Source organism: Jaculus jaculus, chromosome 1 (assembly GCF_020740685.1).
Source record: "Jaculus jaculus isolate mJacJac1 chromosome 1, mJacJac1.mat.Y.cur, whole genome shotgun sequence".
Classification (NCBI taxonomy): Eukaryota; Metazoa; Chordata; class Mammalia; order Rodentia; family Dipodidae; genus Jaculus; species Jaculus jaculus.
The window spans coordinates 121,152,639-121,175,215 of NC_059102.1; the positions used below are offsets into that span (position 1 = coordinate 121,152,639).

Here is a 22,577-nt window from a genome sequence, read left to right on the forward strand (position 1 = left end):
AGCAACTGGCCATGCTCAGGATAGGTCCAGATATCCTTGGACAGTCAGGATGCGTGAACAGCCTACATGTGTCTATATAGGACTCATTGGAAGTCAGACTGGGACTCTAGAGTGTTACATGTGTGTTTCTAGGGTCAACTGGGAAAATGGCTGTTGAAAAGTCATACACCTTCCAACTTGTTACTAGAGACTTCCTAGTAGTTGTGGGTCAGCATCTTTGCAGCTCTTCTCCACAAGTTCCTGTGCCTCAAAACTCCCATGCACGAGGTGTGTGAGAATTCATTTTTAGAGCTAGAAAAAGGACTGTAGCCAAATGGCATAATGGTCAAAAGAATTATGTCAGGCTAGGAGATGGCTCAGTCAAGAAAATATTTATTGCAAAAGTGTGACAGCCTGAGAATGAATCCCCAGAATCCACATAAAATGCTGGGAATGGTAGCACACGCCTGTAATCCAGTGCTGAGGAGACAGAGACCGGGAGCCCCTGGGCTCACTGGCTAGCTGCTCTACCTGAATGGTGAGCTCAACGTTCAGTGAGAGACCCTGTCTCAAAACATAAAGTGAGGGCTAGAGAGGTGGCTTAGCGGTTAAGCGCTTGCCTGTGAAGCCTAAGGACCCTGGCTTGAGGCTCGGTTCCCCAGGACCCACGTTAGCCAGATGCACAAGGGGGCGCACGCATCTGGAGTTCGTTTGCAGTGGCTGGAGGACCTGGTATGCCCATTCTCTCCCTCTCTCTCTCTCTCTCTCTCTGTTGCTCTCAAATAAATAAATAAAAATAAACAAAAAAATTTAAGAAAAAAAAATAAATAAAGTGAGACAGGCATGGCGGTGCACACTTTAACCCCAGCACTCAGGAGGCAGAGGTAGGAGGACTCCTCTGAGTTTGAGGCCAGCCTGGAATTACAGAATAAATTCTAGGTTAGCCTTGGCTGGAGTGAGACCCTACCTCAAAAACATACACATGTACACACACACACAAGGTAGACAGTGAGTGAGAACAACCTCTGATGTGAACCCACAAACACATGCACACACACAAATACACATGTAAAAAAGTAATCTATTGGTGTGGTTGAATTGTCATGAAGTAGGAATGCATGTCACTCCCTACTTCAAACTATTTGGAGATATTGCAAAAGTACAGTGATCCAGATAACAAACACATTTTCAGAAGTGTAATGTGAACTAACTGTATAGTGTTAAAATTCTATCATGAGATAATAATAAATATTAGTTAAGAACTAATTTGCAAAAATTCACTGTTTATATGCATGTGTCTAAGCAAAACTGTGGAAGCCATCAAATTTCATGTGGTTAACCTACTTGCCCAGGATGTTTCTATAATGGGTATTCAGATGATCATCTATACTTAATAGTGACTACACAGAGCAGGTGTGACATTACATTAATGACATTTATCACTAGAGTTCTCCTAGATACAATCCACCTTGCTTTGGGAATGTTATTTTGGAAATTTTACAATCCCGGGGCTGGTTTTAATGTTAGTAATAAATATTATTAACAATGACTTGGTTGTTTAGAGTTTGGAAGGCTTGGGATTCTGTACAAATGAAATGTATTTGGAATCATAACTTTAGAGAAACGGGAGGCTCTATTCCGGTGTCTGCAAACACTAAGTCCCCTGCTATAGTGGCCCTATAATGAGGTCCTCAGACCACAGTCACGCCCCTCCATGATCAGAGCTTAGCTTCCTTCCGGGTGGCCCATTCCACCTCTAGTTGGCCTATCGGTACACTGGATTCCTGATGAAGCCCTCAATTTGTCTGCTTTGGACCTTATTCTGCCTCATGGAGTCCCATTGATGACACAACCCATTCTGCTGGACTCAAGATGGTAGGATTGTTTTGAGACAACTTCCACCATTCCTACCCCTTTCCCCTTCATGCCCCACCTCTCTCCAGTCTTCCTAAAGGGGGATGCTCAGAGCTCTCCACTACCCACCGGAGTAGACTCGCCATCTCCTGAAATAAATCGTGATGTTGCAGGCTGTGTGGCTGACTCGCAGGCACCATAGTCTTTCCATGTTCTTGTCTACAGGAAACCCTCAGTGTTGTTCCTACAGGGGCCACTGCTCAGCTTTCCTGCCCATTCTGGCCCAGGCATCATATCTGAATGCTTCTAGCTGAATCATGTCAGCTGTTCCCCCATAACGTTTCACATAGAAGAGCTTTGCTCTCTTAATCTGAAAAGACAAAACAGAGAATGAGCTGTGTGTCTTTGTGTCCTCTGTCAATTTGCTATGACTGTTACAGTCCTTCTCGACTGATCATCTCTTCTGCGTGTTGGGGGTTTTGTGGAGCTGCAGCAGGAAGGTGGGAGGGGAATGATGTCACGGGATCTGACAGGCAGAGTTGCAGGGTTCTGCCTCCATTCCAACACAGCAGCCGCTCCATCCTCGTGTTTACACCTTTTCTTTCTGCAATGGATTTCATTTTAAACAAGTATTAACAGCATTTTTGCAGAGAGGACCTTTTTTTTGTGGTTTTTGGAGGTAGTGTCTCACTGTCGTCCAGACTGACTTGGAATTCGCTATGTATTCTCAGGGTGGCCTTGAACTCATGGTGATCCTCCTACCTCTGCCTCCCAAGTGGTGGGATTAAAGATGTGTGCCACGATGCCTGACTCAAGGGAGGGCTTTTTGTTTTGTTTTGTTTTGTTTTTAAGATAGAGTCTTGCTCTAGTCCAGGCTGACCTGAAATTCACTATGTAGTCTCAGGCTGGCCTGGAACTCACAGGAATCCTCCTACCTCTGCCTCCTGAGTGCTGGGATTAAAGGCATGCGCCACTGCGCCTGGCCTTGTTTAACAGTTTTGAAAGGAGAAAACTCCCTTCTGGGTTGTTAGAGTCTTTCTAGCTCATCACTATGCTACCTCTTAACCTCACTTCTCAATTGCTTACCAACTCAGATACAAAATGCATTATTTTCATCATTTTATTGGCAAGCGTGTTGCAATTTGGAACTGTGACACACCATTAGGGACCTGTCGGCCCTTGGTAACTTTAAATCAGCACCTGTGGGATATGATGATTTAACAAGTGCTGGCACATGGTCCTGTCTTGTCCACAGGAGGACAAGGTCTGTGTGATGACTCAGACATACTGTATCTCTCTATTGGCTAAACTTTCTAGAGACCTTGAACAAAAAAAAAAAAAAAAAAAAAAAATGAAAATGAGATTCCTCTGTGCAGTCTCACATGATGATCCCATGCGGACTCTAGGTCTCTGTTGGAGAATTGAGTCACCCAGTCTGTCCTACCCCTTCTATGGAATCTAGAATCCCTTCTTGGTTTCTTAACATCAGAACTTTGAGTGCCAACATCCAGTATCTTCCCCAGTGCCTAACATTCTTGAGCCAACATGAATGAGGCAGGAATTGGGACCCTGTGCTCCAAGCCCACAGCGGTGACAGCCCAGGTGCTGAGTGAGTTTCCGGAGCCTCTACTCGCTGGGGCTCTGGGCTCTCTCAACACCATGTTCCTGGTTACTTTTTAGCCTGACTTGATTCTTCTGACCAAAAAGGAAGTAAATTCAGATAGGAAAAATTGGCTTCTGCCTTTGTTATCCATCTACATGACACATTTGTTAATTTTTGTAACCGTGAAAGCTCACCGTGTACTGCTCCTTGAGGCTACACGGCCCAAGAGCGGTGGGTGCTGCTTTGGGTCCCTGTGAGGTCTGTGAAGGCAAATCTGCTGCAGGCCTCTTCTCTAGCTTGTTTTTTTTTTATTTTCTTGCTTTTTTATAGATGCTTAGAGTTTTTAATTTTAATTTTATTTATTCAAGCGAGAGAGCATGACATGGGTGCACCAGGGCCTCTCACTGCTACTGCAGATTAATTCCAGACGCATGTGCCACTTTGTACACCTGGCTTTACATGGGTACTGGGAAATTTAACTACAGGTGGGCAGGCTTTACAAGCAAGCACCTTTATCTGCTGAACCATTTCTCCAGCCCAGCTTAGGGTTTTTATTTGATCCAGGATAAGTGTACATATTTGTGGAGTACGATGTAATAATTCAATGTAAGTATACAGTGCATAGTGATCAAATCATGAAAAATAGTTCAAATCCTTAAACACGTCATTTTTTTCTGTGCTGGGTACCTTTGAACTCTGTATTCTGGTTCATAGGATATATGATAAAGTGTTGTAAAAAATTATTACAGTCACCCTATCATTGCTGAAGTGGGGAAACAGTTGATTCAACAACATTTTTATCATTGGTTTTTTTTACGTATTGTGTGGTATGTGTGTGTATGCTTGTTATGTGTGTGGGCATGCATATTTTTGGGTGTATGTATGTATATGTGTGTTGTATGTATGTGTGTGTGTGTAAGTGTGTGTGTGTTTGTGTGTGAGTTCAGAGGTTGATGTGAGGGGTCTTCCTCTGTCAATTTCCACCTTGTTATTTTCTTCAAGGCAGTGTCTTGTCCTGAACTTGGAGCTCATCCCCTTGACTAAACTAGCTAGTCAGTGAGCCCCAGGGAGTCTCCTCCCTCTGCCTTCCCCATGCTTGGACGACAGACACCCTGCTACATCTTGGCCTTCACACGGGTACTTGGGATTGAACTCCATCCTCGCGCTTGCATAGCAAGCACTTTACTCACTGAGCTAGCTCTGTAATTCCCTGATCATTGGTCTTTGAAGTTAAAGGTGGAGCTCTGAAATGAGAGGGAGCATCAACTCTGAATTAAGTCCTTCTTTTCATGGTTGACATCCCAGTAGCCGGTATGACATGTCCAAGCTCAAGAGAAGGTGGGCACGTGCATGCGTGTGCTTAACCGTGTGCTCAGACATGTGCATGTCCACTCAATAAGTGAAGCATACACACTGCGTGTCTGTCACTCACCAGGTTACAGTACTGGAAGTTCCTTCTAGTCAGTGGCCCTAGCTAAACATGTCCTCTGGTGTGTGGCCATCATGATCTTCCTACTCTCCTGTCAACTTCACATTTGCCACACAGGTTGTTCTCTGCACGAGAAAACACCAAAGCTGTAAAAATGAGGGAAAATTAACCTCAAAGATGGTCTGTGACCTGACTTTGTGCCTCACCCCCCTACACCTGCCTCCACACTGACAAACAAGAATGGGACATGTGGTACTGGTGATATGCACCTGGGCCTCAGCTTTCACCCCTCTCCCATGATCGCAGAGAGGCAAAGGAAGTGGGCTGGGAGAAGCTGCGCTCAAAGGATTTCACGGTGCTGGATTTTTCCATCCTCTTGGGTTACAGCCTTGTTTGCTGTGTTCTTGGACCAGTGCTGGTGTAGAATCATCTCAGTTCCTCATCCTCTTACCTGTGTCAGGTGCTCTGTTCCCTCTTCTCTTGCTCTTTACTGTCTCAGTTATTTTCTGTTTGCCAAAGGTGGAGGTAACAGGCAACAGGAGAGTCTAGAGCCAGGGCAATGCATCGAAGTAAGCATTGTCTGCTGCTGGGATCCATCACTCTGGGCCCCAAAAGCCTCAGATCACAAAGGCTTCTCTTCTTGACAACCTTACTTGGTCTCTTAGGCAGACACCATTGCCAAAGGTCTCACACTCTTCTCCACATCTGGTGTTTCCAGAACCAGCAGATGCGATGAAAGAGCTATGGGTGGTGGTGTACTGAGGCTGAAAATCAAGACGCCAAAGTACAAGTTCATCTGTGGGTCTTTGAAGATACTAACTAGCCCCGCTATTCTTAACCTCTGTCCATAAACAACATGTTACACAGTTGTCTCGCTGAATTATGGGAAGTAGTGAAGCTTCATATGCTCCACCCTTATTAGCGTCAGTGCAGAACGTTGGGAAATCAATGGCTGAATATATTCAATCAAAACACGCTTTCAGACTCCTGGCAGCCACTCCATGAAGTTTTCATTGAATTGTCTTAAATCTCTTGTCCCCCATCCCAGGTCATCCCCCTAGGACACTGTGGTCGACCTTCCTTCAAATGCTTTTCCTTATGTGCATAGGACTCTCAGGCTGTCTTTCAGGGGCTGTTCAGAAAGGCCTTTCCCATTCTCCCCACAAGAGGAACAAAGGCTCTAGGTCCTCTGAGCCCTCCCCACTCCTAAGACCGCTCGCGTTTCAGTGTGGGGAAGCCGAAGGGGCCCTGTCACGGTCAGCTTCCATTGCTGGGATGAAGCTCCAAACCACGTACAGGTTATGGGAGGAAGGACTTACTGAAGCTCACAGATCCAGGGGAAGTTCCATAATGGTGGAAGAAGCTGGTCCTCTTGCACGCGTCGTGCAGAGAGAAATACCCCCGGCAGGTCCACAAGCAAGCGTGCGCCCGGAACCCTGGCACAGCTCAAGCACTCTGCAGATCTTTAGTCTGGAATCCCAGACCCTCCCCCAAACACACCTTAGGAATATCAAGTTACAAGCTCAAACCAAACTTCTGAATCTACTGGGGGGATTCAAACTACCACAGACACCAAGAGCAGATTGAAGGCTAGAGGTGGCTAGAGGTGAAGAGATGCTAGTGGGAGAAATTTGGGGTGTAAATTGCTTGACAGGAATGGAAAGAACAAATTGTTTCAAACTTGTGTGCATCAAAAACAGAATGTTGGTTGGGGAGTTCTGCTCAGTGGTAAAAGGTACTTGCTGGCAAAGCTTACTGGCCTGGATTTGATTCCCTAATACTCATGTAATACCAGATGCCCAAAGTGGCACATGCATCTGGAGTTCGTTTGCAGAGGCTAGAGGCCCTGGTTCACCTGTGTTCATAATTTTTTCTCTCTCTTTGCAAATAAAGAAATAAAAATGTTTAAAAAAAACAAAGGATGTGGACATTGTCAGACCTTATGGTGTCAACCCATAATCCAAGTAGGCCTGCCTGAGTTCAAGGTCAGTGAAAATAGCTTACTGTTAAAAGAGAACAGGAAACCAAATGTAGCTAGGGCTGACCTCCTGCATTCTCCTTCCATGGACTGGGAGAATGCAGGAGGTCAGCCCTAGCTACAAAGTGAGTTCAAGACCAGCCTGGGAATAACTATGACCCTATCTCCAACACACATACATGGAGGGGAAGGCTAGGAATGCAGCTCAGTGACAGACTACTTGTCTAGCATGCAAGAGACCCTATGATCAATACCTACCACCACAAACAGATGAAAATAGAACCCCAAAGATTGTCAGCATGGTGGCACACACCTGTTAGCCTAGCACTCAGGAGACGGAGGCAGGAGAATGACAAATTTGAGTCAAGGCCTGTGCTATGTAATGAGTTCCTGCCTCAAAAACAAAAAAAGATGCAATCTGGTCTGGAGGTGGAGCTCAGTGGTAGTGCACATGTTTAGTGTGTACAAGGCCTTGTGTTCAGTCCTGGCATCCAAAAAGGAACGAAAGGGGCTGGAGAGATGGCTTAGCGGTTAAGCGCTTGCCTGTGAAGCCTAAGGACCCCGGTTCGAGGCTCGATTCCCCAGGACCCACGTTAGCCAGATGCACAAGGGGGCGCACGCGTCTGGAGTTCGTTTGCAGCGGCTGGAGGCCCTGGTGTGCCCATTCTCTCTCTCCCTCTCACTCTCAAATAAATAAATAAAATAAACCAAAAAAAAAAAAAAGGAACGAAAGAAAGAAACTATTGAATTTAAAACCTTATGTTGTGCTCCGGGTTCACCTGTTATCCTGCCGATTCCCCATTTGGTGCATTGTTGGCTGAGGACTGAAGCAAACTGCAAGTGTTTACTCAGAAAGAACACATTTAGGGGAAGCACGCACACCTCCAGCATAGGCTTTGGGGTGCTTAAACAACATCCTTGTATTATTTATCCAGGAGGACTAAGTATTGCCTTTGGGGGAAGCCAGTTTCTCAAAGGGTCTTCCTAGGTCCCCTGATGGGGGAAGAGAGTCAATGGTCAATGCAGAAAGAAATTGGGACCACATTCCTGAGTGACCTGATGCAAAACCTGTTGCTTGCTCTGAAACCTGAAATCTTGTGCTCTACCTAGAGGGGGGGAAAGGCATGCAAATATTGCATTTTATAGCATAACACATCTATGTTTATGTCATTTTAAAGGTATATTAAAATGCTTCAATATTTGATGCTCAGCTGTAGAACTGTTGACAGAACCATGTCTAATATATACATATAAATACACATGTGTCACCCTCATGTCATGTGGCTCAGTCCCATTAAATACAGTTTAAGATGACAGAAAAAGTGTAAAAGGAGCCTGGGGAGATGGCTCGGTGGGGTAGAGTACTTCCTGTGCAAACAGGAGACCCTGAGTTCAATCCCTAGCACCCACACATAGCTGTTCATGCCTGTAAGCTCAGTGCTGAGTGAATCAGAGGACGGGGCGCAGGGGGGAGATCACTGGAGCTCACTGGTCCAACCAAAACCACAGTGAGCTCCAGGCTCGCTGAAAGGCTCTGCCTCAGAGAAATTAGGTGGAAGAGCGATAGAGAAAAATACCTGATGTCTTCCTCTACTGTCTGTTCATGTGTACATGGGGCATGCACATCTGCACATACTATATACACACATATTCCAAAAAAAGAATAGAAATTAAAAAGTATTTAGAGCCCATTCTAGTGAAATATGCCTGTAATCTTGGTACTCAAGAGGCTGAAGTAGGAAAAGAGCAAGTTCAAGGTTAGCCTGAGCTAATAATAAGAATCTGTCTTAATTGGTGTTTTGATTAGTTCTCCTGAAGGAGACTAAGAGGTTCCTAATTCACACCTCCGCTCAGCAGTAATTCTCAGATACCTTCTCTTTCCTTCTCTCCCCCCTCCCTCTCTCTTTCTTTCTCTCTCTGTCGCACACACACATACGCATCAGTGAGCACCACAAAGAACTGCCTCTCTATCCCACAGAGCTTTATTCCCCCCATAAAACCCTTTCTTCATCTCTTTATTGCATGGATTTATCTAACCTTTTCAGAAGAGGACTCCAAATTATTTCTTTTTTTTTTTTTTCTGCTTCTCTTTTAATTCCAGGAGCAGGCAAAGATGAAATGAGGCTGGACATAGGGTGGTGGGGCAAGAGCAGTAATGGACTAACAATAACAGTCATCTGGGCAGAGAGAGAAGCGCACCCCTAAACATCCCCAGTTTGGCAGTGGCAGTGGTCTGGGCAGAGAGGGAGGTGTACCCCTAAACATCCTCATGTTAGTTACTGACACTGGCCTGGGCAGACTGAGGTGCACCCCTAAACATCCTCATGTTAGTTAATGACACTGGCCTGGACAGATTGAGGGGCACCCCTAAACATCCCCATGTTGGACTGAACCAGAGGTGTACTCCTAAACATCTCCAGGTTAGTCAGTAGTGTTCTGTCACACATGGGTTAGAACACAGAAACACTTTGCTCTGTGTTCTGGATTGATGGCAGGTTGATGTGTTATTTTGTTCACATATCACTGGGTGATTGAAGGATAATTTAATACTGTACCTACAAACTGGAATCAATGGGTCCAGAATAACAAGATATGATATTTTAAACTAAAACTGTTTTAACACACCTATAACATCTCAAGAGCAGGCTTTTGGAGTTCGTGCATAATTTTAAATATACATCCTATTTTGTGATTGTATGGAAAATCAACAACTAACTAAGATAAATACTTCTTTTGATATCAGTCTTTGTGGGTGAGCCCATGTATCTTCTGTAACAAATGGTAGGTCACTCGTTCTGTCACTTGAAGAAACTTATAGCTTCATGTTAAAGCAACTAAAACCTTAAAAATAGATATTGTGAAAATCAAGCATTGGATTTTTCTTCTTAATCATTTTGGCTAGAAGTGTTAACCATGAGTATACTGTATCATCCTGTTTTATCAAACCATTATACACATTATGTGCTGTGCATTCTCTTGTCATATCTGTTTTAACTTAAGTTTTATTTATTTTTTTCTTATGGACATACTTAGTAGGATACATCATGCGTTGGTGCCATCCTTTCCCTTGCCCCTGTCCCCATTCCTCTGAGGGCCCTTCTCAGCAGGGTATCAGGTATTCCACGTGGGGTTGTGGGTTGTGCATTATGGGAGCTTCAGTCAGTTGTTGGGGGGCCATGGTGTCATATTATGCAAAGTACGGTGACTATATGGAGACCATCGCATCAGACTCTTCAGGATCATGTGTTTCATAAGTGTGTGCATCAGTACCTTCTATGGAAAAGGTTCTGGGATAGGTGCTGGCAGATGAGTGAGTCATGGGAAGATTTTAAGCAAGGATCCTAAAAGTCTATCTAACTGATTAATCATTCCCACAAACACCAACCTAGTGTGGTGGTGCATGCTGTAATCCCAGTCATCAGGATTCTGAGGCAAGAGGACTTTGAGTTTAAAGACAACCTGGGCTACAAATACACTATAGGATGAAATTTGTTCAGCATGCTCAGAGAGGTTTAGAAAGTTCAGAGACTTGGGCTAGAGAGATGGCTTAGTGGTTAAGTGTTTGCCTGTGAAGCCTAAGGACTCGGTTTGAGGCTTGATTTGCCAGTACCCACATAACCCAGATGCACAAGGTGACACATGCATCTGGAGTTCGTTTGCAGTGGCTGGAGGCCCTGAATGTGCCCATTCTCTCTCTCTCTCTCTCTCTCTTTCTCTCTCACCCTCCCTGTTTCTCTGTCTGTTGCTGTCAAATAAATAAGAATTTTAAAAAAATTAAAAAGAAAGTGTTCAGAGAGTCTTAAACAGTGACAGATAACTTAGAGAAAGTTCAAAGAAAACTCATAGGAGGAAGGGCATTGATGAGTGAGTCATATTTGGACATGTAGAAAGTCAAATGAAGAAGGAAGGACATTTCAGATGAGAATCTTAAAATCACGGAATTGGTGAATACAGGACGGGGGTTATTGGGTTGTGCTAAGGGAGAAGGAATGGTAGATCATACAGGTAAGAAGACAGTTTGGAGCTTAACAAGTTGTAGAGACTCAGCAAGAGTCCGGGACCCCAGCAATGATAAGCACACATGTGGCCAAGATTGTAAAACACTGGCTCCCAGTGGAGAAGGATGACAGGCAGGTTAGGCAGAGGGACTGCAGGACCAGGAAGCCCAGTAGTGTCTTGTGCATTGGGGGATATTTGCTGTGGCCAGAGCATGCAGAGAGCAAGACAGGCTGTGAGACCTACATATGAAGGAAGGGAGGTGATGGATTGTGAAGATGTACATCAAACTAGGGAACCTGTGTTTACCCCATACCAGGAAAGGGGTTCTGTGAAAGGGAACTATGGGGCAGGATGGAGCACAGGCTAGCCCTAGTCTACTTGGCAGACTTTATCAATAAATGGCCTAATTGTAAATCTTCTAGACTCTCAGAACCCCATATAGTATCTGTTGAATCCTTCTCTCCATCCCCTCCTTCCTTCCTTCCCTACCTCCCTTCCTTTTCCCTCTCTCTTTCCTCCTTTAATTTCCCTTCTTGCTGTCCCCTTCCTGTCTTTTTTTTTTTTTCTGAGACAGGGTCTCATGTAGGCCAGGCTGACTTCTAAGACTCTGAAGCAAAGGATGACTGTGAACTCCAGATCCTTCTGTCTCCATCTCCCAAGTGCCTGCTTCCCTTTAATAAATGTGAAAAACCATTCCTCCTTCTCTGGCCATATAGGAACAGGCCCCAGGCTGACGTTGGCTCTCTGGCCATATCTACAGTCCCCGACAGTAGAGCAGGAAAGCAGAAGAGTCAGAAAAACTTGAAATAAACCAGGCTGTTGTGCTGAGCAGAAAGGGGTCCTGGGCTGAGGCCGTGGTGGAAGGGGCGGTGGTGAGGAAGTGGGAGGGGAGCCCTGATGCACAATTAGTTGCTCTAGATTGCCTGTGAGAGATTGGAAAGAAAAAGGCAGACCAGGTGGGATTTAAGGCTTCCTGCTTAAACAGAGCAGTGCTGCCCCTGGTACCTCACACGGAGGCAACAGAAGGGTTTTGAGAGAAGATGGCATCGTTTTGAACCTGCTGAGGCCAAAGTGTCTGAGTGTCACCCAGGTGAAAGGAGCCTGCTGCCAGGAGCTCTGCCAGTCTGGTACACATTCTGTACACAATGTATGTCCTGCAAAGAGCCTACGAGGGAACAGACATGAGAGGTTGGTGTCCCAAGAGGCTGCAAGGAATAGCTCGCGCTTGAGGACACCAGACAGGTAGCAGGACGTGAGGTGGGTTAGTGAGAGATTCTCCCTCAGTCTGGGGAAAGAGGAAAGAAGATCCTCACACTGGGAAAAGCAGAGTGAAAGATAGCAGATGGGAAGGGTATAACAGGGCAGAATCATGAGACCTGGCACTGCGTAGACGGGAGAAGAAAGAGGCTGCCTGCGGTACGTGTTGTCCTCAGGTTGCAGTGTCGCAGGCACGGCTGCTTTGGGCTTCCTTTGCTGGTTCTCATTTTAGAAACCTTGGTGAGTGACCGAAATACTCTCAGACCATGTAATTCCAGTGCTTTCATTATTACGTAGGATTTTGCAAGTAGCCGGTTTATAGTGTAGTGGAGGACAACTATGTCTCAGTTGAAGAAAAAACTGTTGGCATCTGCTTGGTTCATAATAGCAGCACATGTAGAAAAGCCAGGAGCAGGTCAAAGAGTTGGGCAACAATTTAAGATTTTGGAATTAGGACACATCTTTTTCAGTCAAGGTAATATGTTTGTTGGCAACCTTCTCTAACTTTTTCCACCTAGATCTGAAGTCTCTTATTTTAGCAGGTCGCTTAAAAAACACGAGTGCCATTGAGTTACGATGACTGTGCACATCGGCCTCCCCAGTCCCTTAAGCTGCCGCGTTAATACTCACGTAAACGCCTCTGTCCACAGTGCACACCTCCTGCTAACACTCAGGATGGATGCTTGGTGGTTAGAATAGGAAGGGCACAAAACCACTTTTTTTTTTTTTTTTTTTTTTTTTGGTCTGTTTGGCAATTAACCATTCACTGGCTTTTTTTTGTTGTAACATGCACTTCCTTTCTCTTGTTTTCATTCAAGCTATATACGCCATGGAAATTAATGTGGAGAAAGACAAACAAACAGGAGAGACCAAGATTCTCTCTGCTTCCACCATTGGCCCAGAGCGGGTCCATCAGAGAGGAGTCAAAGTCTATGAGGATGGTACCAAAGTAGTGTATGAGGTGCACTCAGGAGGCACGGTGCTAGAAAACGGAGTGCACAAACTGAGCGCAAAGGACGTGGAAGAGCTAATTCAGAAGGCCGGGCAATCAAGCTTAAGAGGAGGGCACATGCCGGAAAGGACTGTTCTTGCGGATGGGAGCCTGGGCCATCCCAAGGAGCACATGCTCTGCAAAGAAGCCAAGTTAGAAGTGGTGCATAGTAAGTCCAGGAAAGATCAGTCTTCCGGGAAGCCAGGGCAGCCAGCCCAGGCCCCCGGCACTGAAGGGCAAGAGGCAAACCTGGATCAGCCAGTCACCATGATTTTTATGGGCTACCAAAACATCGAGGATGAAGAGGAGACCAAAAAGGTGCTAGGCTACGACGAAACCATCAAGGCGGAATTGGTCCTCATCGATGAAGACGACGAGAAGTCCCTAAGAGAGAAGACCGTGACGGACGTGTCCACCATCGACGGGAACGCGGCCGAGCTTGTGTCCGGGAGGCCGCTGTCAGACACCACAGAGCCCTCGTCCCCAGAAGGCAAAGAAGAGAGCCTGGCCACAGAGCCGGCCCCAGGTACCCAAAAGAAAAAGCGCTGTCAGTGCTGTGTTGTCATGTGACCGCTCTTTCCTCCCTCTCCTTCCGGGCAGCCTCTCTACTCCCCGCCACTCGCGGTGGACCCCACGCGCACTGCACTGCTGTGAACTGGAAGCAAACACCTGCCTTGCCTTGCAGTTGGATTGCTTTGATCTCTCATCTTGTTTTTCCTTCTCCTCACTGGGGAAACAACGTGCATGTGTGTGCTTCAGTTTTTTTTTTTTTTCTTTTTTCCCCAAGAACTTACTTTTCCTATAAGCCTTTCCTTGTGTCTTCAAGAGAGAATCAGTACCATACTTCTTGATTGGAGTGGACTCTTCATAGCAGCCAGTTATCTAGTAGCCTTAATTGATTTGACTGGACCTGAACCCATTGGCACCGGGAGGGTTTCACTTTGCCATGTGTTTCTCTGATGTAGTCACACACACTCACACTGCCACAGATCCTGGACCTCTCACTTGCCTCCCATGCTGTGGGTCTTTGCTTTTAAATCTGTGTGGCAAAATGCTGTGGGCTCTAGCCGGTTGCTAGTATAGCCAAAAGTGGACCTTATTAATCTGTCCATGCTAGGGTGATGCTTTTTGCTGCCTTACATACGCTTCCAGATTACAGTATTGTGGAACTCTGGCTTTCCTTCTGTTAAAACTAAAGTTGATACAAGAGTTAAGAATCATTCCTTTCACAGCCAAAGCATAGGGACTGATTCAACACCTGCTTATCAGCAGTGCCATCTCAATATCTCCCCCACCCCCCCCCCCTCTCTCTCTCTCTCTCTCTCTCTCTCTCTCTCTCTCTGGCTTACTTGTTGAGCCCTTTATACAAGCAGCACCATTTTGAATTTTCTAAGGACCTGAGACAACCAGTGTTTTCAGCATCAGTAGTGATCTCCAAGTTGAGACAAGCCAATCCTTGAGCCTTGTTTTTATTCTCCAAAAACTGTAAAGTTTTCTATTGTTTTCTTTTTCATGGATACTTTCTGATCACATTTATCTGTTTTCAAAGAGGGGATCATTTTTGAGAAGTATGTCTGCAGTGACCATATTTCTAAAACAGTTTTTCTGACCAGTGGGGGTTGCTGTGATACTCCCCACCTTTCCAAGGATGGTGCTGTAAGCATTAGCTGTCCATCTCACGTGCCCAGCTGGCTACAGTCCTGATTCTGTACTTTTCTTTCTGTCCCCATGAGAAAGAGAAGGTTTCAGGTAACTTCAACATGTACATTTCTTCACCATTAAAAAAAAAAAAAGCAAAAACTTGAACATATTGAAAGGCAAAGAAAGATCTTAAATTCTTTCCCACAGACTGATTGAGGGACATACTATTGAACTCCTTTATTGTTAAGCTTTGTTGCTTAAACTACTGAAGGTTCTAGAATATCGGGGAAATATTTGTTACCTAAAACATAATGAACAGACCTTGACATACACTCTTAGTACTGCCCCAAAGTGACCAGCTATATGGATAGTAAAACCAAAGTGAAGGAAGTTAGAAAAAGAACAATAATATAGAAATGAAGAGGTAATATGTTAATTCATTTTAATAAGAGATAGCTTATTTATTTATTTTTCCCAAGTGCTCATAGCATTGTTGCACATCAGTCATAGACTTTCTATATTCCCATAGAATACAAGTCTTGATAAAACATATAATATGACCGCTACATCAAGTCTCCATTTCTGTGAGAAGTAGCCCAGAAAAAAAAAAAAAAACCTAAGGCAGTCTGGAGGATTATATTCTGCAGAGCAAGTAAATATGCCCTATTGTTCAGTGCTAAATCTATCATCATTTTAATTTCTTGGCTTGGAATTATATTTATCACAATTAGAGAGAATGACATTTTAATTTCCCAGTTGTTATTTCTCAAGTCATTAACATTTTATTGAGTGCACAATGAGTCATTTTAATCTATAATAAATAAACAAGAAAAAATGTGAAGGGAAAAGCAATGGAGTGGCAAGTCCCTCCTTGGTTTCACGGTAGGCAGCTGAGGGATTCTCCCCCAGTCTCATGTTCACCAGTAGCTGCAGTGGAATAAAACCATCCCATCAGCAAGAAGCCTGGACTCATGCTAAGAAGCTACACTCTTCTCGTTCTTCCAGAAGCAACTGTTTAAATAGCACTTAAACGTTAAACAAAAGGACATGCATTTCCACAGAAGGAGAAAATAGCTTCAAGTGTTTTGGACAATCTACTATTTTAAGAATTTATTTAGGAAAGAAACAATCTAAAAGTTTATCGTAGCTTACCTTTTTTACTTAGCAATGAAAATTGTTCAAGATGTGTTTGAATGCAGGGGAGTAAAAGAACAGAGCTTGGACCCTATGGACTTGCTGTTTAGTAAGCAGAATCTGGGATTGATTACTCCATGAGGGAACTAGTTACCCACAAACAAATTGGTCTGTACCTCTCACTACAGCACTCCTCATAAGATATTTAAAAAAGTTAAGTTTATCAGTCATTATTATGGGGAGTACTGACTGGAAAACTTTATATTAGGATTCTCTCTATAATTTTATTATTAAAGCTTGTCATTTAATAGTATTTGAAGTAAGACATGTTGCCTTTATTAAAATTATTTGTGGCCACAGTAAATGAAGATGTGTTTGAAAATAACATAATTTGTGTGTTTCTGTCTTAACGGGGATTCAGGCTCAGCCAGTCTTTTTAAGGGATGAGACCAATCATCCCACCTGGAGCAGCAGATTGTACCCTTGATAATGAAAATGTAAACAGAGTCATAATTGTGAGTCTGTCTTTCTGACTGTTATTGAGAGCTTCTCTCCAAAATTTGTTTTCTGGATATGAATTTAGGGTATATGGTTGCATAATCAAACTAAATTAAAAATCAGTTCCCTTTTTAATAGGAAGAGATTTTCAATGGCATTTATGATTTAAAACTTTTTGAAGTTAGGATTTGATGTTTAGGTGCCATTCATTTTGGTATGATGATATAGTATAGCCCTACATGTTCTGAAACGTCCTCATAACTTCTTACTTTGTCTTTCTCTCTTTTAATGTACAGGAAGACAAAATAGGGGATTTTTAAAAAGTGTACTTCTTTTACCCATAATGATATTGTTTTCCTTATATAATCAAAATAGTAGTTGCCTCTAAAAGGATTCGCTGGTGTCCAGTGATTCACTTACCATTGTGGGTAGAAAAGGGCTGGGAATTCCCTTCTGGGACAAGATTTTATGAAAGAAGGAAAAACATAGTCTCCTAGAGTTACAGTATCATCTCTGGGACAAAAATTCAGAGTCCCACCCCTTCATTTCCTATAGAACTTCACTTCACTGAGCCACAGAACTTCCCTGAACCTGTAATTTATTTAGGATCAGTGAGCCAATGGGCATTGAAAGGGGACGAAGGAGAATATGGTGGCAGAGGCAAAACTCAAGCTACTCTATCTGGTCTTTCTTGTTGAGAAGCAGTGTCTCTTTAAAACACAGATGAACATATACAGAACATGCAAACACGGAGGACTTTTGTTGTTGTTGTTTTGGTTCCCACTTAAAACCTAGAAACTCAGTTGTCTCTCTTCGTCGCTACACCCACGGGTGAGTTCAAACCACCCAGGCTCCCTTATCTCATCAACACATTCTCATTTCCCACAATACTCGTTTACAACACAAACCTTCCAAAGTGAGTAGTCTCGTGTTACATCTCTGTAACTTGCATATTTATAATTAAATCCACAAATTCTCAGCATTTTCAAGAGATAGACTCCATGAAACTTAAATATACAATCTTTTGAATACTCCTCAATTTCTTAACCAAGTTCTGATGACTAGGATTGAAACCAAAAGCACCCTTTGTTCTATTGGGTTAGTGAACACTGGGGAACACTGAGTTACTCACCCATATAAGACATCTCAGAGTCATGAGGAAGATGGGATCTAGGAATCCTACCACCAGTTCACTGTCATTGCTTAGCTGCCTTCTGGTTACTAGGACAATGTAAAAACTCACTTACTTGGAGCGCAATACAGCAATGTATCTACATTTTCAGCCAATTTCTCAATACCCCAAAGCCAAAATACTTCTTGTGTGAATGTAGAAAGGCATTAAAGATGATATCCTGAGAGTTTCAAAAGAAATCTCCCTGGGGATCCTTAGTCCAGCTCCTCCAGCTTAATTTTATACCGCTTAAGTAGACCCTCTGTTTACTGTCTCCCCACTGATCTAACTCCAAGAGGCCAGAACTGTTGCACAAAAATCTTGCTGTCAATGTGAAAATATGTGATTTTGGGGGACCACGAACTTCTGCATCAAAGATCTGGACAGCCTTAACTTTTATAAAAAGTAATAATAGTAATAATAATAATTTTTCATGTTCTCTCTTGCTAAGCAGGAAAACAAGCTGTTTCCTGATATCAGTGACTTTTTTATATTTTGTGACTATTTTGTAAGTTTCTACAGGTTGAGGTGTGGATGGTCAACTTCTTCCCATATTGCCTCTTAACTGGTCACCTGGGACAATTTTTTTGTTTGTTTTTTTGCAAGTCACTACATTTTTATCAAAAGAAAAGCTTAACTCCCAAACCATAGCACTCTCCCTATACTTCAGGCACTCCATCCTTCTGGTGTGAAGAACAGATTTACAGAAAGAAAAAATATACAGGGTGGCTTTCTTTTCATTTCCTGATGGTCAATGTACTGTATAGCATATATGTTTACAGAATGTATCTGCCTTGTGCTGTCCACAAGATGAATGACAAGAAAAGTTCTGACGTGCCATTTGATAGCTTGCCTTAGCATCACTGTTTCTGTTCTTTTCTGTTCTGTTCCAGAAAATAAGACTGCGGGCTGTATTATTCCCAAGCTGTATTAACACAACATTCTCTTCCCCACTCTAGCCCAGACTTGTGAATTTCATTGCAGGAACCTCAGGCAGAGCTTGCAGGCATCGCCCAGAGGGGCTAATGTGGGCATACCCTGGGCTTGACCTCTGCCTCTACCAAACAGACATGTTTCTGCGTTCCCTCTGAACCCACAGAACCACACTCTGACATTCCGGGGGTGAGCCACGTGGCACATGACCTCTTGCTGTCACTTCCCCACTGTGCTTCCCACAGTGAGAGAAATGAACTTGTGGGCCCCCTAACTAGGCCCAGCAGCATAGTTTTAAGCACAATTGGCATCACTTGAAAAGCCAGAGATGGACTCATATGGAGCCATCCCTAAGCTTATGTCTACTCAGTATAGTCTAAGATGAACAGAGCGCAATATGAGTGGGGGCAAGGAGTCACTATAGAAATGGATTATTTTGCATTTATGTATTTTTTTAAAGAATAATATTTTTATAATGAAATCTATATTCATTATGGAGCTTGAGTTTGGAAGCACCCTTGACTGACTAAGTTCTTTCTCCATTTCATTAGGGTTACTTTCTGGTGAGTTCCCTAGCACTAACTTGGATCTTGGAGGTGGATGCAAAGGCTCTGTGACTTGACTTTGTACTGCCCTTGTAAGAAATCCAATGTTTCCAACAGACAGACCAGGCTTGTAGCAATGAGCTTCCTGTTCTTGCCATGTTAGGTTTGAGAGCCCTTTGGATTACAGCTTTAAAGATATTTAACAGTCTTTTGCAAGGTGATGGCTCTTTTATATGCAAGCCAAGCCTAACAGAAACCTAACTGTTAAGAGTCTAACCCTTTCCCATATTTAAGGAATCATTGCTATAAGTACGGTTAAGGAACCATTCACTTTAGCACATTTGAATCCAATATATGAAATGTTTCTGACTTTACAGTCTATGCAGACATGTATAAACCAAACCAATGATGTCAAACCTACCAGCCCTGTTGGCCTTGCATATATTCCTAAGTCTGCATCAGACTTTCAGAGACAGTAGAAATAGGAAAGAATTATCTTTACATATCTATAGAGGAGATCATGAATTTTTAGAGTTCCTGAACCTTTCCCCCAAACTTTTTGCCAGATTTACAAGCCCCCACTTTGGCCACACTCATTTTTTATGAAATTCTTCACCCACCCCACTTTCTGTAGCTGGCTCACTGCGTGGGTCAAACCTCAGTCTTCCTACTACTCCTGCTAGACTGTTTTGCCAAATAGCATCCTTCCCTGCCCTAAAAGATCAAGATCCATTTCTCCAACAAGGCAAAGTCATAAACATTCTTTCCATTACCAGAAAAATAACCCCTGTGGTTCCCTGGCACAATTTTAACACCTTCATTACCAGAATCCCTCCATCAAGCCCAGCTCAGGCTATCTGTGAACATGACTGTCAAGGAGACAAAGGCAAAAATGAAAGAACTCTGTAATTGCCTGCAAGTGCTAAGTGAGTCAGTTCATCCTATCACCAAGGAAACCTGCTGGTTTCCAGATGAGATGGGCAAGGAGACATCTAGTTGTGTGGGTTTGCAGTGACAAGTCTTTCTATACCATGAGGTCATCAGGCAATGCCGGACCTGACTGTTCTGCATGTAGCTCTGCTCTAATACTATGATATCCTATACTGGCCTGTGGGAAGAGGACTGTCCTTTGTAGGATTCTGGAACATTCTTTCTTCCTCTCAAACTCCTGATTTAGGAGATATAAATCTTAGAAAGTTTCCAGAAAATGTTGTGTCTGATACAGCTTTTTGGTGAATGTGGGTTGTCAACGGAATTTTCAGCTTTAGTAGCTCGCTCCAGGCGAGTGACGTCTCTGTAAATACACCCATTTGTGGTTGGTTGGTGGGGTGGGGGGGGGGGAGCCTGTTGTGCTTAACTCTGAATTAGACTTGCTGGGCTAGCAGCTGTACTTTGTAACCTGAAGTGTACTTTGACTGTTCTATTTCCTTCTGATGAAAAAAAAAAAAAAACCACAAATACACACACACAAAACTTCAGAAAAAAAAAAAAACAACACTGCCAGCAACAACAGATGCTGCATGTGTAGTTTCTCTTTGTTCCTCTGTACAGTATTAATAGACAATAAACTGCCTTTTCACTGCATCTACCTCTGCGTGTCTGTGCCCTAATTCTTTCCCCTTCTCACCTGCTATGAGTAGACTTCGGACTTGACCATATACTGACTTTAGCCACTCCCTACCAGCTCAGGTGAATCCAAGTGGCTCTCATCTCAATAAGGCCTCCCAGTCACCTGGAAGTACCTAAATTAATAAGAAAGCCGCATCTTTGGAATTCAGATTCTAATTCCTGGGTGGGTCCCAGTCACCTGCATTATAAATGAAAGTTCTGGGTGGTTTGGATGCATGTGGTACCCAGCCCTTGGGTTTGCTTGCCCCTTGAGAGAAATCCTTATAGCTTGCATGTCCCGACTGGTTTCCACAATGACCAATCCAATCTCTCAGCTTTCCGTCTCTCAGGCTTCCCTTTGTGCATCTCTCTCCATACCTGTCACACTCTTTCCTTTCCTTGAGAGCAGTGCCCATGGTATCTGAGGCTGTGATCCCATGGATAATCCAGGGTTCCCCCAGGCTAAGTAACAGGATTTAGCTAGAGCAGGCTTCTAACCAGGAGATCCCAAAGGCACGTGGGTACTTTATTTCTCTTGTCCCATGGTGTCCTCTTTTCCTACAACAGGGCCAGCAAATGTCTTCTGTTAATAATCACCAGATAATATTTTGGGGTTTGTGGGACAAATGATCCTGTCACAACTACTTCCGTCAGCTGAAAAGTGGCCCTATGAATGTTTCAATAACTATGTTTCAATAAACTAATTACATGGCAGATGGTAACCCTAATTTTGCTGATAGGCTTATAAATTGTCAACTCCTCACCTAGGATGGGGCTTGGCACATACTAAGTGCATAATAAAAAGTTGAGCCGGGCATGGTAGCACACGCCTTTAATCCCAGCACTCGAGAGGCAGAGGTAGGAGGATTGCTGTGAGTTCAAGGCCACCCTGAGACTCCATAGTGAATTCCAGGTCAGCCTGGGCTAGAGTGAGACCCTACCTTGAAAAACCAAAAAAAATAAAAATAAAAAGTTGAAAAATTGCCAGGCATGGTGGCTCATGCCTTTAATCCCAGCACTTGGGAGGCAGAGGTAGGATGATCGCCGTGAGTCTGAGGCCACCCTGAGACTACATAGTGAATTCCAGGTCAGCCTGAGCTAGAGTGAGACCCTATCTCAAAAAACCAAACAACAAAAAAGTTCAAGCTTATGGCATGAAAGAATGAACAAGAACAGAACTGTCACAGAAAACTGGGGCCTTGGATGGCAAAGTGCAAATGAAGTCAGTTGAGAAGTTCTCATCTATTTTGGTTTCATAGAGGATTTTTTTTTTTTGATGTCTTTATCCATTGAAGGTAACTAAAGACAGAAACCTGAGTAATATCTTGTAGATTATTCATGATTCCAGGTTAAAACTGATGATTTTCATTCAATATAAAGTGGAGGAAGTGCAAGGCTATCTTGCTGTTGTCAAAAGAGCTAGGAATGTTGTCACTGGGTGGTTCCTAGGTATCTAAACATTTAGTCCAAGTATTGGTGGGGCCGTGTTTTGTCTGATCCATCTTACAGTGTAGGTCGTAAGACTTTATTCTTCTTCTTGTCAATTGAAATATTGCAGTGTAGGGCTGGAGAAATGACTCAGTCATTAAAGATGCTGGTTGCAAATCCTGCCAGCCCAGGTTCAACTCCCCAGCATCACATAAGGCTAGATGCAAAAACTGGTGTATGTCTGGTGTTTGTTTGCCATGGCAAGAGATCCTGGCATGCCCATACACACATACATACACACAATGTAAAAATAAGTGAATAAATAAGTGAACACTGTAACGTAGGAACACATCAGCTGGATCCATGGTAGCCCTCTACACACCCTAAAACTCCAGGGAATGCCAGTAGGGACAAATTTCAGAGTCTATGAAATGTGCTTATCTCCCTTCCCACTTATTTTTTTAAACAATTTTTTATTTATTTGTTTATTTATTTAGAGCGACAGACACAGAGAGAAAGACAGATAGAG

The 22,577-nt window shown here is 43.5% G+C and overlaps 1 protein-coding gene across 6 annotated transcripts in view; it reads left to right on the forward strand.

The window, feature by feature from the left end:
- Nucleotides 1–22,577, forward strand: part of Palm2akap2 (PALM2 and AKAP2 fusion) — a 544,596-nt gene that overhangs the window by 306,355 nt on the left and 215,664 nt on the right. For 4 of the 6 annotated variants that reach the window (XM_045153745.1, XM_045153748.1, XM_045153746.1 and 1 more), the window contains one exon: nucleotides 12,918–13,616. The exons of the other annotated variants lie outside the window; for them this stretch is intronic. In XM_045153745.1, coding sequence (XP_045009680.1) covers nucleotides 12,918–13,616 — 699 coding nt within the window. The remainder of the gene's footprint in view (nucleotides 1–12,917; nucleotides 13,617–22,577) is intronic. 6 annotated transcript variants of the gene reach the window in all.